At 48.8% G+C, this 17,116-nt stretch overlaps 2 protein-coding genes across 2 annotated transcripts; one reads left to right on the forward strand and one right to left on the reverse strand.

The window, feature by feature from the left end:
* Positions 1-3,033: 3,033 nt before the first annotated feature.
* UCRPA7_4833 (putative glucuronan lyase a protein) lies at positions 3,034-3,804 on the reverse strand (the record flags this gene model as incomplete). Its single annotated transcript, XM_007917384.1, has 1 exon — positions 3,034-3,804. One exon carries the CDS (start codon positions 3,802-3,804, stop codon positions 3,034-3,036), a length of 771 nt encoding a protein of 256 aa, XP_007915575.1.
* Positions 3,805-16,678: 12,874 nt separating this feature from the next.
* On the forward strand, positions 16,679-17,023 carry UCRPA7_4834 (hypothetical protein; the record flags this gene model as incomplete). Its single annotated transcript, XM_007917385.1, has 1 exon — positions 16,679-17,023. One exon carries the CDS (start codon positions 16,679-16,681, stop codon positions 17,021-17,023), a length of 345 nt encoding a protein of 114 aa, XP_007915576.1.
* Positions 17,024-17,116: the final 93 nt, after the last annotated feature.

The following is a 17,116-nucleotide window of genomic DNA, read 5'->3' on the forward strand; positions in this document are numbered from 1 at the left end:
GCACAAGTAAATGCATCTTGAAAGATGCGGCTTCTGGCAGCACGTGCGGCAAGGTACCGCTCTGGTGACCACCCATCCTGCAGACGTGTGATATCACATAACGCGCGTCGACGTATTTGCCCCTGACGATGAACACTCCCCTGGTGTTTCGCCAGACTTAGACGATGATATGCCTGGTCAAAAAGCTACCTAATTGGGAGTTCAAAGGGCACCGCCACAATTGTCCACACTGACTTTGCCACCCTCGGTAGACTGCCGGCATTTCCGGTGCTCATCATTGGCTTCAGCCACAGCACTCGCCGAACAACCGAAGTCGACATGGCCACGGATCCTTGACCAGGGAATCAGAGCCCTGGTCCATGCTGCTGCTTCAGCCTCCTCCACATCTGATCGTCGACAACACGCCTTTCCGCGCGCTATCGTGACAGATTTTCGAGCCATATATTGATTTCTTTCGCCACTCCCATTCTACCGGATGCACTAAAGTGGTCACTCCAGATACGGTGGAGACGGGCTTCTGGACCGCTCTTCTCGTATGACTATTCAGCTGCCTTGGACTCCTGCACGGTACACTACGTGGTGATGACCTCAGTCCGGCAGAATTCTTTTTGCTCTTACTCCACAAGGCAGGAGGTTATCTGTCACCAAGTGACTGTCTTTTTTTTTAGCGCCGCCAATCTTGGCCCAGTTGGATACCTTTGCCCAATAGGACATGAGTTTGAGAATCATTGACAATGGCAATCTCAATGCACCGGTGGGCCAAGACACGCTGAAAAGGCAATCCCATGCAAAGGATGCATGAAACTAGAATCCCGGTTTTCTTTTTGGAAATGTCAAGTTGCCACGGATGCGGGCCTAAGTGGCCCTAACAACGCTACCAATCCCGTCTCCTCACCGACCTTTCACATGCTAGGCTGAAGAGCTTGCCGGTGGTCCAACCCGGGCACATTTCATGCTTACGCTCTCGGTGCATTTCAGGAACCAATGTTCATCCTAAAGCTTCGATTAACCCTTTCGCATGGTTGACTAACGTCGAAGTTGATATCCGAACAACGATGTGTCGACAAATCCTATCACTATGGACCGAGGCGTTTACTGCAATGGCGCATCGTCACACACTCGGCTCTATGATCCCGGACTGCAATTGTGAGAGACGAGATCATATCATCTGGATGACCTGGTGAATTGGCGGTATATCATTGCTGTCTGTCGCGGGTGCTTTGGCTTCTATTCATGGGAACACGCATGCCGGGCTTCTGGACAACCTATCTTCGGCGGTGTCGACCATACTTCAGTCAAGATAGTTTGTTCATTGATTCCCAGGCCTTCCAAACAAGCACCATGCCTGAGTAGCATGTTGCGGCCTAGACCTATTCTACACCAGACAACGATATCACCAACTTCTCTGTACATCCAGCGATGTCGGCAATTTCTATCATCTGTTGACACACCATGTATTAAATTACTTACCCAAATATGCCTAGTTGTCTTCTACCTTGCCATGGCAAGATGATATACCGTTTTCTAACCCTATTTCGAGACCGTCTGCGATACCGTCGAGAGTCCGGAACATTCGATGCTTTCACCTCCAAATTTAGGGTTCATGACCCGCTCCTGCGACGAAGGGTTCCATACGTGGCGATTTGCAGGCAAAAGGCACACGCAATAGTCAACCCTACGCAGAAGATGTTGCGTACTTGGTGGCCTGTGGTTGTGTTTAGTTGAATCGACCTCGCTCAAGGCTCTCGGTCTCGATAATCGAGCAAGCCATGCAGCAAAGTGGAGGAAACTCTCCGCAGGAGTGGCCATTTGAGCAGAGATTTGTACAAGACTGGGTTTTCGTTAAGCAGCGAAATGACTACTGGTACTGGGAAGGTGAGCGGTGCGCTGCATCTGGATTAAATTAGCCCCTATTCGCACTCCCGGAGCAAACACTCCGGGCGTGCATACTTACCTTAGATCTTCATAGCAGGAAATTCGAAGATCGGGCCGGGTGGCTGGTCGCAGCAGGCACTTAGTGCATGGCAAGATGATTACAGGTGTTTACGCTGATAAGCAGTTTGACTTTTGGAGACAAATCAACGTTTGCCTGGTCGGTTTACGTGGACATAGGCAATGGAGCTGCGTGGATGACTCTTGAAACCAGGCTCTTCTGACTCACAGTAAATCTGGGAGGCATTATGGCGTATTATCAATATGCGTCATGCTTTAGTGCATCAGCATTGGTGGCCGGTTCGGCCAGGAGGTTCGTCCGAGTGGTCTGGTACCAAATGCATATTCGGTATGTCGGGAGCAAAATTGCTGTCATTTATAGTGAGATGGCAAAGGCCGATATGTCAGTAGCTGTGCCATCCATTTCAGAGCTGTGGTATATGTCTGAGGCAGTAAACCGCAAGGTCACGCTCCTGATGAGCCGAGATAACGACCAGCTGGGTTTTGTCTACAAAGCTTCGAACAATACACCCTTGACCATAAATGACCCAGTCCTGAAAAATATTTCGAGTCTAAACGTCTCTCAATATCGGCCTTTAATATTCAAAGTCAGTAAGCTCTTCTTACGTTTTGAGTAACTTATCTTCTCGCAACTTGTGCCTTGTCCATGTTCCCGATCGAACCAATTTCATATGCCTCGCATCATTTCATCGCGATTTTTGATCCATGTCTACAATCAATGTGAAATACTCGATGATCATAACTTACACATATTATTGCTTACGCATTGCTGGAAGGCTTATTAAACAAGCAATTCCCAAAATCATGCAGCTTTTGAGCTATCACAACGACTTTTTCGAAGTCTTCTATGAGTTGAGTTTATCTCTGAGCATGTTATACTTAGCGTGAATAATCGAAAGTGATGACAAATAGAGTATATATATATACTATCGAGAACTATGTACATGAAAATAAACTATCTACATGAAGCAACAGACAAGAAATGTTCTCAATCTATACGAGTAAACTTGGGATCTTTCAGCGTTTTTAGGACACCCGGAGGATAGCATGCGAAGCCTTGTTAACCTAACTCAGATAACCTTAAGCCTTCCACTCGACTGCCTGTCTCTTCCACTTTGTCGAGTCAACATCAGCATAAGTGGTTCCGATAGCAACTTCGTCATACCACACCTGGCGGAAGTTCTGACTGCCGACCATTTTCCCGTCGTCGTACCAGCTATTGGCATATAGGCCGATGCGGAAGCTCATAGCACGATCGTCAGCAAAAGTGGTCACAGTGTTGTACTGCTCGAGAACCTTGACACCATCAAACCACAACTTATAATAGCCAGTGCTGCCAGACTCCCAGTCTGCCTGGATGATTACTGTATGCCATACTCCAGCCGTGACAGTGGCTAGGGGACCGTACTGGTGAAGTTCCGGACTGCAGACGGCACCGCCTTTGGTTCTGGAATAGAGTTGATTCTTGCGGATCCAGATCATGCTGCTGGGGATCCAATCGTCACACTTGTAGTCGCCATAGTCACCAATGAACTGGGCCAGATTATAGCCCTGGTCGTCAAACTCCCACGCCTCTGATAGACGGAAGGAGAACCCGTAAAACTTAGTTTCCCCGCGATGATAACCATTGTTGACGACAGCCTCAGCGTGATACCTTCCCCCGTAGTTATCGTATGTCTGCGTCATCTTGAGGGCGGTTGGTCCTTCAAGATACACATTGGTCACCTCATCACAAGTGCCAAGGTGCTCGACGTTGAAGGTGTCCCAGCCTGCTTTAGTGCCTGTGTTCTTGAACTGCTGGGTCGCGTATGCACCCAGACCAAGACTGAGGAGGATAATACCTGAGAACATTGTTAAGAGTTCAAAGTAATTATAAAAAAGTTGAAGCTTAAGCTTGTAGTAGTTTGTTTAAGATCGCGGTTGTCTTAATGTTGTTGGTCAATTCTGCCATCTCCGATGATGAGTGCAACCATTGGATATATATACTTAGGTGTCTTGTCCCTCTAACCCCTCATCAACATCAATTATTTTGTGTATTGGCTTGGCTGCAGCACCCACAACGAGTATCAGCCCGACAGTGGCCGTGCTTATTCCAAAACACGATATGTGGTGTTAACTTCAGGTACATGGATGGAATCAACATCTCATAAAAGGAAATATAGGCTATTGATTGATTCTCCTTTTACGATTTGTGGAAGAGTTTGGAAGATATCATGTGTCTACCAATGCCGTGGAGCTCGATGTATCGTTGAGAAGTTCTCGTGCCTCGGACCGATGATGCTGTGCGAGCCCCCTCTCGTACACCTCAGCCAATAGTAAGGAATTCAATGACAGTCGGCGGCAAGGCCGCCGTCAAGGTGCCTCAATTTTCTGTGCAGCTGAAGGGCTGAGGTGGCCCTTGTGGCAAGAGGAGGCTTCTCAAACATCGCCAATTGCGAGATAGCCACGCCACAAGTGAGCGGGCCGACTAAGAAATAACAGCACCTCAATCACACGTTGCGAGACTATATGGGGCAGTTCGGGCTCTCGTGGAGTGATACCCCAGATCTACCAGGAGACTACGCTGATGTCAGAACCTTGGTGTAACCCCCTCACCATTCAGGTGTCCCTAAGTTAAGCTTAGTTCTGGCCCCCAGATTACGACTTTCTACGGACAAATCAGCGGCTTCTCACAACAACCCAAAATAGAGGAGGATCATTTGACTTAGTGAAAGAGACTGCCATCATGCACGATCCCGTCCTTAGAACTACGTTTGCCGAGTTCGAACACCTATTTCATTATACTTATCCCTAAACGGCAGCTAGAATGTTCACCATCGGATTAGCAACCTTTCAATCAGTGATAACGTTACTTGGTGGGAGATGGGCCTTTCTCTTTCGGACTTCCACCCATACGAATTGCAAGGGATACGCTACCTCGAATCATCTTCAGCACCCACAATGGCAAATACGGCAGCGTAGTTCAGTTTGAACAGCATACACTATCGATATAAAGAACAATGAACCATTGACTAACGTTCAAAACCAAGCCTTTTTTTCATCTTGGCAAGTCGGAAAGATGTTAATCCTCGAATTGCAATCGGGCTCGAGGATGCCAGTTCTCACCATACACCGCATTTGTTTTTATCTATCTGTTTCAACCATACCCCTTGTCTATAGTCTAAAGTCTAAAGTCTATGGAGTCCATGATCGACATCAAATCATATCCATGAGGCGGAGCCACATGCAAGAACGGCCGTATTCCTAACTACGACTGTGCGCCAACCCCATATACTAATATGCATACAGAACGCTAGAATGTGACGAATATTTACGGATGCAACCAGTCATCAAATAAGAAAGAAATCAGAAAAGCAATGGCTAACATCCGTCCCTCTCTTCTGAGTGCCTTAACCCCGCATAGTAATGCTCGCAGGTGGGACAGACTTTGTTCATGCGCCAACCCTCAAATTTCAGATCTGTGCAGAGTGGACCGTCGATTCCGTGTCCACCATCAAGGCTCGAGACGCTTAGTGTAGAGTCCTCCATGTGCTCAAGTAAAGGCTCGTCAACTCTCAAATTGCGGCATGGCTGCCACGTCTTCTGTTCAGTACTCCAGACTGCACCCTGTTGGTGATAGTGTGGATGCTCTGCATCTGAATGAGGACATCCCGGTCGGGTGCAGCTACAGCAGTATTGGACTGACAAGCAGAAGCACATAGTATTTTGTACTGTTCTTGTGTTGTTGAATCTTTCTGGACTAGCAGTGATAAAGTGTGGTGTGGCGGGACCCAGTTGCGAGTAACGCTTTCAAGTTATCGCTGAAATGATCCCCACAGCTCCCGAAAAGTATAAGGAAATTCGTCAACGTATTAGAGATTTTGTTATGAGTTAAATGGAACCGGACTTCTGGTCGAGACCTATTTTCAGTGAGTGAGAGCCTTTATACCCTCTGAGGAGTGCTAGAATGTGCTTTTGCGTTGTCGCAGCGGTATTAGTAGTAGTGTCATGCGATTCGGGCCATAGCGGAACGGCTTGGCGCGGTTGAACAGCCACGAAACAACGTGATTGCATAGAATTTGCTATTCACAACCCACAATTGTCAGGCCGTCTATGGCGCCGCAGCGGCAAAAAAGGAAATCTTTTACCTGTATATATATCAATTGATTTGACAGTCATTTGGGCTACTAATTCGGCCCTTTGTGCTGGTTCGGATGTCATTTTGATTCTGATGTCTGTGGAGAAATCATAGAGAGGTTTTATGCTATGCGAGCCTGTTTAGCTTGTACAGAATATCATAGCAAGCCATTATATCATATCTGTCTATTAGATTGATTATCGTCGCTGATGAACTTGGTCCACATAAGATGCAAAATGGATTGTCTATGCGCCATATGCCCATTCCGAGCATATTGAGATCTATACACTGCGACGTTAGACGAATATTTTTCCAATGAGACAATTATTATCAGCTTTAATCTCATGTGTCTGAGTTTTAGGGTTGAATAATTAGATGGGTGTGAATATTCGAAAAGTTACTGAGCTACAAGGGAATTCTAAATTATAGACTTGTTTAGACCGTAGTTCATGAAGACATAACATCAGGCGCAACAATCCGCCATAGCTAGACAGCTGCAAGATCGGTCAGACGTTACTGAGAGCAGTGGAGCCATGCAAACAGCTGGGTTTTCTGTGCCGCAGCATGGACTGGCGAAGTGGACAGCGTTGCGGCACAGTGAATGAGCCACATCCTGCCATTTTAGTCATTGTTACTGAGGACTAAATTTGGAAGGAAACTTTGCAAGGTCTTTTGACAGCTGTCAAAGAAGACCAAGGGCGCTTTCACTATGTTGACCCGCCAATATTTTCATGTCTTGCCTGCCATCTTTACGTTTCCCGAGGGATAAAGACAGATATCCGTAACACTTGTCAAGATGTACCTCATTGTACACCTCTTCAGCATGCATTTGCTAGGTTTGCTTTCTACTTATCTGGCATTGTGTCCAATAGTCGACGATATAGACGTGTAGAACACAGGGTTTATGTGGGTCCTCAAGTAAACCACGTTTCTGCCGCAGTTCCGTGTTAAACTATTCGACAATGCCACAAAATGCTAAGGTCTGACATAATAGGCCTTCAATCCTTCAAGGTTCTCTAAGTCTTCATCCTTCGTGCCGTTCTAGGCTAGCATTGATCGCTTAGCTACGTACGCCGGCAAGGGTTTCCAAGTTTGCAGCATGATTTACCCAAATACCATGCTTCAGCTGCCAAAGCCTTGCTGCGTAGCCCACAGTCACTAAGCAGCTGAGAGCTTTAGTCATCTACGAAGCGGTTTAGTGCAGCAGGTGGATGCACGGTTGACAGCTCCTGCAATTTTGCTGGGACTATCATGAAAATGTATAGATATAAATTGAGTCGCCAAGACTCTACTTGCTTTGTTTACCATTCTCTGCCATTGTCTTGTATTAGCGACTTGTCTCCGATTACAGTGTTTTTCCTGTCCCTGTCACGGGATATCTTCCGCAAGCATGGGCTTCATGAAGGTTGCCTTGCTTTCTGCACTTGCTACCGCTTCTACGGCCAGTGTAGTTGAGAGGCGGCAGTCTTCAAGTGTCACTCTTTTCCCTCCTGTATCCGGAACACCAACCATCGCTTCTGCTTGCGAATCAGTCAGCTCTGTATGGGCTTCTTTTAGTGCGATAGGGGCAACTGCCACTGGTAGGCTGATCTAGTGGTGTCTCCCTGATGCCTGAAGAGAAGCTAACCGAGAGCCGCCAGCCCAGCCAACATATGTCACGAAACCTTCCTTAGCATTGGCTTGTTTACAGTCAGTTCCTGTGGATGTCGAGAATGACGTCGCTCTCATTGATTAGTTTGTCTTTTCCACCCTTGAAACATGTGCCACCGCTTATACAGACATCTAGTCTTCTTCCCTTTGTGTCATGGCAGAGTACACTCGCATATCTAAAGGATCCTCCTGAGGGTTATCTCCTACCCGGTGTCGATGTCATTGCTGGGATGGAGGAAATTCGTCAGAAAGTGCGGGACGGAGGTTACACGAACCAGTATGAATTTACGAGAGACCTTCGAGGAATCGTACGTACCCAGCGCCATATGATAACTCTTACGCTGCAACATACTAATTGAGGAATCTGATTATAGTTCCAAGCTGCAGCGGACGGACATTTTCTATACCAGCCCGCTCTAAATTCTATATTCAGCTTCTCTCGAGGTATCGCTTTAGCAGCTGTGTCTTCTGATGGTCTGGAGCTGCCAAAAGTTTACTGGATACAAGATATCCAGGGGTTCTCGTCAGTGCGTCCAGGGGTATCCGATATAGTGAGCATCGACGGGATCGACATCGAAACCTATTTGATCAATTCAGGGCCGGCTGTCACATGGCCTCAAGACCCTGACGCCGTGTATAACTCGCAGTTCTGGACAATACCCGGTGTGATTAGTGCTCAAGGCAATGGATTCTATGCAGGAAGCTATCCAAGTCTCCCAGACGCGAGTACCTATGAGTTTAGAAACGGAAGCACTTGGACGGTCGCGAACAGAGCACTGATTGATGTTTCATTCGCCGGCATCACCACTGGGGAAGAACTTCACTCCGTCTACGAATTAAATCAGACGACAAGCGCCAACAAGCGAAGTACAGCGATTAGCGACAGTCCTGCCTTGACGAAACGAGATTCTTCCTGTGTCGCCCAGGTTGGATACTACCCAACGCCAGTTGTTGTACATTGCCAGGGCTACGCGTCTGGATACTTCCTCGACGAGGATACCTGTGTCCTAGTCCTTTACTCATTTGAGGGGGACAACACGGTGAACGCCGACCAGCCCGATCTACTAGAGACACGAAACGTAACCCGCACCTTATTTAACAAGTGTAAGGCTACCGGACGTACGAAACTCATTGTCGATGTTTCGTCTAACAAAGGTGGCAACGTCTTCATGGGTCACGAAGTGTACAGAAACCTGTTCCCCAAATCTGAGAACTGGAGTGGAGCCCGATTCCGCGCCCACGCAGGATTCGATTGGGTTGGTCAGGTCCTGGTCAACAACTCCGGCATCACGAACCTTATAAACGATGTCATAGATGCCAATGGAGAAGAGATCGATACCTGGGATCAGCTGTACGGGCCCGTTAAAGTGTCCAAGGATTACGAGACAACCGTCTCACTCTACAATTTCTCCAACCCGGCCGCAGCATCAAGTCTCCAATATCCCTTCACTGTAACAGGGTATGATCCCAAGGATCCGGCCCCGTCCCAGCCCTTTGCTGCAAAGGATATTGTTGTCATGACTGATGGGTTCTGTGGTTCTACATGCACCATCTTTACGGGCCTAATGAACCGTGAGGCAGGAGTTCGAACCGTTGCCGTTGGAGGAAGGCCGATGAAGGGGCCGATGCAGGCGATGGGTGCAGTGAAAGGCTCCAATGTCATGCCTTGGGCAAACCTTCAGCAACATGTCAGCCGTGCTCTAAGTTTTGAGTCGCCACCAGACAAGCTGCAGGGTCTGCTACCTAGCACAGAGGCTCCGCCAATGTTGCCAGCTATAAGCAATGGACAGCTAAATTGGCGAAACGCATATGCAAAGGACGCTACAGATGGTCCACCCTTGCACTTCATATACGAGGCTGCCAACTGCCGCATTTTTCACAAGGCCTCTTACTACAACAGCATGTTGCCTATGTGGGCCGACGTCGCTGCCGTAGCCTGGGACGGAGCTTCTTGTGTGAATGGAAGCACTACCAACAGCGATGGTACTATTAGCGATGACGCCGTAGCATATTCAGATGCCGTTCTTTCCAAGCAACAACCATACAACGGACCAGGATCCCTCACGAACAAGCAATGGCAGGCATTGGCCACAAACACAACCGGCACTGACGCACTGCTAGGTCCAACTATCACAAATTCAACTGACTCTTCCTTGACTAATGACACACCTTCATCGACTACTAGCGCGAGTAGCAAAGACTCAGCAGGGTATATGACAAGCCCTGAAGGATGGATGTCCTCTCTCCTTGTCGTGGCTGGGTGTCTAATGCTTTTGTAGAATAGGAAGGGGCCTCCCTAACAACATATATAATGGCCTCGGACGGGGGCGCTGCACATATAAAACTGGCCCGATGATTTGATTAATTGGGAACTTATCTCAAAACTCTTTCAACTGTCCTCTGATGTTGTCAAGAAAATTGCGAACTCAATATATATGCCACCAAATACTCATCCCCTGGCGAATCTTTCTGTCTTTCCAGCCCTCAGTTTCCAGCTCGCAATTCCAGTCGTCATGAACTGGTGGAGTGAAAATACGGCACTGACAACGATGATAGACAAGCAGATCACATACATCGTTCTATATGAGTCCCAGGCAGGCGGCCCCGTTACGAGGCGACTTGTGCCCAATATAACGGCACCAACGCTGTACAGCACGAATGGTAGGAATGAGAATAAAGATCGTAAGAGGTATATGTGAGCCGGAGTAGACAACCGGGCAATCGAGCCGTCGGATGAGTATTGGACGCTCCAGTACCTTGGCTAATGATTAGCCAGAGACTTGAAAGTTTCTTGGGGAACGCTCACGATGGACCGCCAACAGCGAGCGCCTGTAACATGGCTCGGAACAAGCTGATGGAGGCGCCGACAATAATGATATAGCTCCAACTCAAAAGGAGGCGGCAATCTGCATGGTACCGTCCCGGACTGGTCAAGTCGTATTCATTCCACGGGGTAGCGGCCTCTGCGATGTAATTTTCCTCGCAGGTGTAATCGCCGTCGCTGAAGTGCCTGGTCAGTCTTTCTGGATCTTCACCTGCATCTTGGTAGGTCTCGAAACATACTCGTGTTGTAGGTCTTCCTTCATCACACCGGCAAAGGCTAGAATGATTATACCGACAATGAACATGAGACAGGCGGTTATCTTCGCAATCAGGAGGTTAACCTCGAGGCCTGTCCATCGCCGCTGCGCCTGCCTTCCGATAGCCGGTGCATTTGTGAAGCCATCGCCATATGAGTAGACAGTTGAATATGGATCTGATTCAGGGTCTTGCGATGTCTCCCATTTTCTGTCTCCAGTCTCTTCAGAGCCTTCTTTCCATTTCAAACCACCCAAATTCTGCAGCCTTGTCCATAGATCTCGCTCCGTTGGGATCGGATCTTCGGTGATTCTGAGCTCGTCTTGTGGTGGAGGTGCGTCGGGCCCAGCTTCCTCTCGCCATCTCAGCGGCGGCGCATCTGCCCCTGTCCTGGCCTCTGATACTGGCGGAGGTGCACTTGGCCCTTGTATGGCCTCCAGTCGTTCTGGTGAGGGCTTGTCGGCTGGCATGTTTTCGCTTCGTCACCGAATGCTTTGCGATGGCATTAGTCCATACGTGAATTTTGATGTTTTCCCTTGAAGACATTTCCACGTTCCCCACGACCGGCGCACCGTCCCATAATGAATGATTCAGGTCGCCGAAGTGAAGAGCGATGAGCTCATAGGCCGGTGTTAGAGGTCGTGGCGCAGTGGTCCGCGGTTAGAGTAAGTGGGTTTAGGTAGTGTTGCTAGCCTCGATACAGCAAAAGATGAGCAGACAAGCCTCAAACTAGTATATAGATCACAAGTCCGCCTCGGCAACACACCTCCGATTCTTGGAAAAGGGAGAATTAAGCATAATTGAGATGTTGTGGCACGCCCAGTGACAAGCAAAGCCTCCTCCACAATTGGTTTTTGATGCAAAGCCACTCCAAGCGCAATCAAGCTGTTCGTGCTTTCATTCAAACAGGTCAATTACCGGAGAGATCTTGACGAACCCGATGCAAATGTTATTTAAAACCATGATCTGTTAAATCGTACTGTCGCCAAGACTTATAGTAGATCTCTCAATCAACTTACAGCCTCTCTATGTTATACGCTATCATCGCCACGATGCGGTTATATCGCGATCAAGATGCGGCTCTCATCATTGCGAAACTTTAGGTGCAAGTCCAATAGTATAACAACTTTCTTGAATACTATGTTTGAAGTTTGTATATGAGCTAGCATTAAAAGGTATCAAATGCCCTTTGCGAGCTACCATGACTACCACAGCATTGAAAATAACAAACTCATCAGACTTGGTTGAGGGAAGGGAACAACGATACATAGACATCGATGCCTATAGCAGCGAATTGAGAGCCGCTTAGATGTCAAGTTGGACAAGTTTGTTGCAGTCTCCGTCACCTTTCGACTTAGAATGAGAAACAGCAAATCGAGCCGCGCACAACAGGCTGGCACTAATCTGGCAACTCTTCTATAACAACTGACAATGCGGACATCTCCGGCATCAAGATCGAGATAATTCATCATGTGCTGTCGTGTCATCTAGCCTCATTGCTGACGAGCTATGGAAGAGACAAGGGCAGCTTCTAGAACTTGAAGCTAATAAAATATGAAAAAATATCTGTCTGCAGTATCGTGATTAGAATCACAATATTGCTCTTTGGTCTTACGTGATAAATATACGACTACGACAAGGGGATGTCAATCTAGATCATACGAAGAATGCATCTAGTGTCGACAGAGTCTAGAAGGTCTCTATGAGGGGCATCGCCTAGCACTCCTCGAGTCAAGTGATCTGCACCATTTTTTATAATGGTCTAACCCGGAGTTCATGATTCTCTAGAAACAGAGAACGGCTTTGTTGACATAGTAAAATTTAGGGGTCGCGCGGGTGATGACGTGGTGAGGCAAGTCTGCGCCTCTGGAATGGTTTGCGTAGATGGAATGCCACTTATAGTGGGGATGATGTCAGCCCGGGAATGGGTATGGAGATAATTTCAAGGGACCCTTTGGAAAGACTCTTCGAAGCCCTCGGCCCGAAATCTATCGAGATGCATAGATGTGTATCTTGATTGATAACGGGTGGCTTGCTTAAAAGACGTCATCTAGATTCAGACAAGCCTTGAGGCTTGCACTGGGGTTTTATTATCCTACAACGGCTGACATCTATACTATAGGACGACGTCTCTCGCGTGTTTTAGTAGAATAGTGAGAACTTACCTTTATCGCGTAGCCTGACATCCTCCACTGTCAGTAAAATTAGAGTCATGGCACAGATCTACGGATATACGTGGAGTTTAACAAAGTCATCATCTACCCAGAGGACTTCATGGCCTGATCCCGCAATATACTTGATGCCATTTAGGCACTGGTGAAGAATATCTCCAGAATAGGAATGAGGAGAAAGCTTCGTGATTTTCTTCATAGAAAAGTGGAAAGGGGGGAGGTATGCCACTTGGAAACTGCAGATGTTTCGCATCCTTGAGCAGTTCTTCCCGTCCGAAGAGATGCTGCAACACGAGCGTGAATCAACCCACAAGGCATTCGGCGAGGAGGTTAAGATCGATGACCCTCCTTGACCAAGTCAGTGAAAGTTTGAGGACAGGAACGAAACGATCGAGCTGTAAGAGAGAAATTAAAAGACAAGCTTTTTCGTTTCAGAGATCAAACCGCGCATCACAGAGATCGCTTGCATCTCAACAATGCTTCGACTGGGGTTTCAGTTTTCCTGAGGGAGTAAGTCGACCCCTCAATTGCAATCGGCCGACTTCTTCCCCCAATTGAAGCTCTTTGAGGGAATTATCTGAAGAATCCCGGTGCTTGCGCGCTGTACATTGCTTCCAAAGCAACATGCTTCCTCACGATCGAGCCTCTACAAGGAAGTGAACGAGAGCATGGGAGGTGTGCTGAGAGCTGGGAGTCTTCCTGCGCAGGCATAGACCCTTTGCATTTAATTGAAACTTTACGGTCGCCCTTGTTACCTGAGTTCTTAGTCTCTTCAGGTCCATCAATGTCGTGTGTTCGAAGTTGAGGCTAATGCGGGGAGCTGCAGCATACGAACATGGTGTGATGAATCATTGCTCTCATATTGGGCCCCGAAGCCGGGAGACTGCAGAGCATTGCCGTGGAGCGTGGGTGCCACTTACACACATCCACGGCACATGGTCATGGGTATGGGGGGCTGTTGTATCAATCCACGAGCGGCTTCTCCTGTCGCACGATCCAAAGCCACGACACAAGCGAACATGGTCGTCAAACCTGAGGCCGTAACAGAGCGAAAAGTGGACCGGCGATGGCACGCGACAAAAACTGGGATCTGACCAAGGATGCAAAGTGCTTGTGAAAACTGCACTGCTGGTCCCTGACTTGTTCCTCTGCGTGCGTTTGGAGATTGATTTAGTTAGTAAGAGCTAGCTCACTGGCTCCTGTCCGGTCGACTGCATGGGGATGAGAAGCCGTTTCTCCTGTCAGCGCTGACTTGGCAGGACTGGACGGCTCACCCATAGCCACGTTGCCCTGACAGCTCAGCGGTCGGCATGGCGCATGACGGATGTCCAGAGGGGACTTTGCGGTGTAAGCTGGGTCACCCACAAGACACTGACCTCATCCATTCCTCGATCCCCCTCATCATTCATTCTCACCGCAGAGGCACAGTCCTTGACTCGATCCCATGTCTGGGTACGCGTGGCAATCGTCAAGCGAAGCTTTCGGGGTAATTTACAGTGGACATGGACGTGCTCCTAGGCCTCTGTAAGGTTCTCCGCAGTGGATGGGCCATGTCTTGAAGCAGTGGAGTGATTGTTTTATAGCATCGCATCTTTTGCGACCCCGGCTCATCAGTGCGAGCAGTCGGTCGACTCAGATGACTCGGACGTCTTCTGATTGATGGGATACTGTAGATTCGGGAGTAGTCTGCTCGAGTTTGATGAATGAATTAAAGAGCGCTATCACGACAAGGCACGCACGCCTGTCGCGAAATGGCGAAAAAGGAGGGGGCGCTCATGCCTGGCTGGGCCTAGCGTCAGGAACAGGATGCAGGAACAAATCTTGCGAAGCAGCACGGTCCACGTCTCACGACCGGTAGCGAGGCGACCTAGCGAATCAGCTCACTGCTGGCGTGTACCGGCCGCCGTGGGGAAATTATGCAATTTTTGTCGATGGCATCTCATCTCATTACAGCGCTCCAGCGGCAATTTAGCCCAAGAGACGATGAGGTAACTCGGCCCCCCCTTCTACTCGAGTTGATGTGGGCTGGAGTCATTGGACTGCTGGCCTGTCCGCCGTCCATGAATCAGAAATCAGAAATGTCAAAAATTGAAGCAAAATTTCGATCAGAGGGTAGCGAGGAGAATTCATGATTTTCATAGGGCCGACAGTGGTCGATCACAACGTTAACGCCACCTTAGTTGCTGATGATCCGGCCCAATGCCGACTTTCTTGGTTCCCCAGTGATAGTCGTAGAGTATAAAGTGGGTTTGACAGCGGTGACGACGGAGAAATTGAAGATCAAAGAAAGTCTGGATCGATCGACTGCTGCAGTATCGGAAATGGAAGCACCCTTCATAATTTTGACGGTACAGCAAGAAGTCTTTGTAAACAACGAAAATAGAAGGAAGCCATCAGCATTTGGAAGAAGCGTTGGCCAGTGGAGAGAAGGAGACCTCCTTCCCTCAAAGGAAGCGTTGGATAAATCCGTTTGAGAGTGGCAGTGAAGCCTTCCTTTCTCCTGCGACGATGGCGCCTTCCAGTGGCTTGACAGGAGGCTGTTTGTGCAGGAACCACCCAGTTTTAGAAAGCCGGCACAAAGGAAGGAGCGCACGACAACCTTAACTGATGAAAGACACAATTCATTCATCGAGAGGAGGAGCAACCCGCAACTCGCTTGGGCCTGGCCTGTCTGGGGGTGGAAGGTGCTTGAAATTGCGCCTGTAATTTCCGCTTGGAGTCGCAAATGAGACGAGCCAAGGTCAGCGGTACCTGGGTCTTGGCGGAGAACCTAGATGATTTGGATGAAATGGGCGGTAACTGTGACATGGGCGCTGGGCCACTGGACCTGGTCGTCCTGGAACGTTTGGATGTACCTGACGCGACCCCGGCGCCAATAACGCCACCAAGAGCAGGCCCTGGGGGTACGTACCCTGTACTTCCCTGTCAGTCAGCCAGTCAGTCAGTCCGTCTTTGCGAGTAGGTGTGCCGTCTGGCTGGTTGATGGGGTGCTTTGTTCCATTGCCCATTGCTCCTAGCTGTGCTTTGTGTTAGGTCCCGCTTCGTTGGCGTCGGGTTGGTGTGGGCGTTTTTGGTGTTGGCCCGAGCCCAGACTCAGTCAGTCGGGTGTAGGTACTTGCTACTAGGTACTACTGTAATCTCGCTGGCTGCTGGTGAGGCGGCTCGCTAGCCCACCCACCCCCAGACAGACATCGTGGGAATTTCCCTCTTCTTCTATACCACACCTCCCCTTCCTCTCGCTCTCCACACACTCCTCTCTTTCTCGTACACTTCACATCGCACACCCACAGACTTCGTTGGCAAAGTCTACCCACGCACCTGCTTTTCTCCTCGCGATCTGACCTTGAATACTCGGCCGAGCTAGTATTCAACTCTCACATTCATTATTAACAATAACAATCAACATACTCACACACTCTCTCACCATCTTGACGAACTACCGAGTCATTTACTGACACAGCGACGAACACGATCTGCCATTTGATTCCAGCACTTGTTGAAGGAAACACCCTGAGGATCTGCCAGTAGCAGGGGATATCAAAAGACGAAGAGGTTAAGAAACGTTAAAAGGACCAAAGCGCATCGCATCTACTTTGCGACGCATTACTGTTGAGGATATCGGCTTGGAAGGCGCATACTCGACCAACACACCAACCTATCCACCCACCGTGGATTCACTCACCAGACATCGCAAATCAATTCCATCAACATGCAGTTGACCAAGATATTAGCGGCGGTGATCCTGCCTCTTGTCGCTGTCGCTCAGGACACCGACTCGACCACCACCGCCACATCCACCATCACTCTCACCCGGACCATTAAGCTCGCCAAGATTGTCGCAACAACCACCTCGACAGTCTACAACACCACGTCGAGCTATGCTCTGACGGGCACCGGTTCATCTACCTACCTTCTCCCGACCACCACTGGTTCGCCGACGACATCAACACCATCCATCAGCCCGTCGATCGACCCCAACGCTGGCGTGGCTCTCAATGCCGCAAACGTTGCGCTGGCTGGTGTCGCCGGTATCTTTGTCGCCGCTCTGATGTAAGTCTGTGCGCTTCACAGATTTATATCAGCGCTTGGGAAGGACGGGGATGAGATAGCGACGAGAAGCAGCACTACCTACTATTTGCAATGTCAA

Source organism: Phaeoacremonium minimum (genome assembly GCF_000392275.1).
Source record: "Phaeoacremonium minimum UCRPA7 unplaced genomic scaffold PA7_03_scaffold_371, whole genome shotgun sequence".
NCBI classification, from domain to species: domain Eukaryota; kingdom Fungi; phylum Ascomycota; class Sordariomycetes; order Togniniales; family Togniniaceae; genus Phaeoacremonium; species Phaeoacremonium minimum.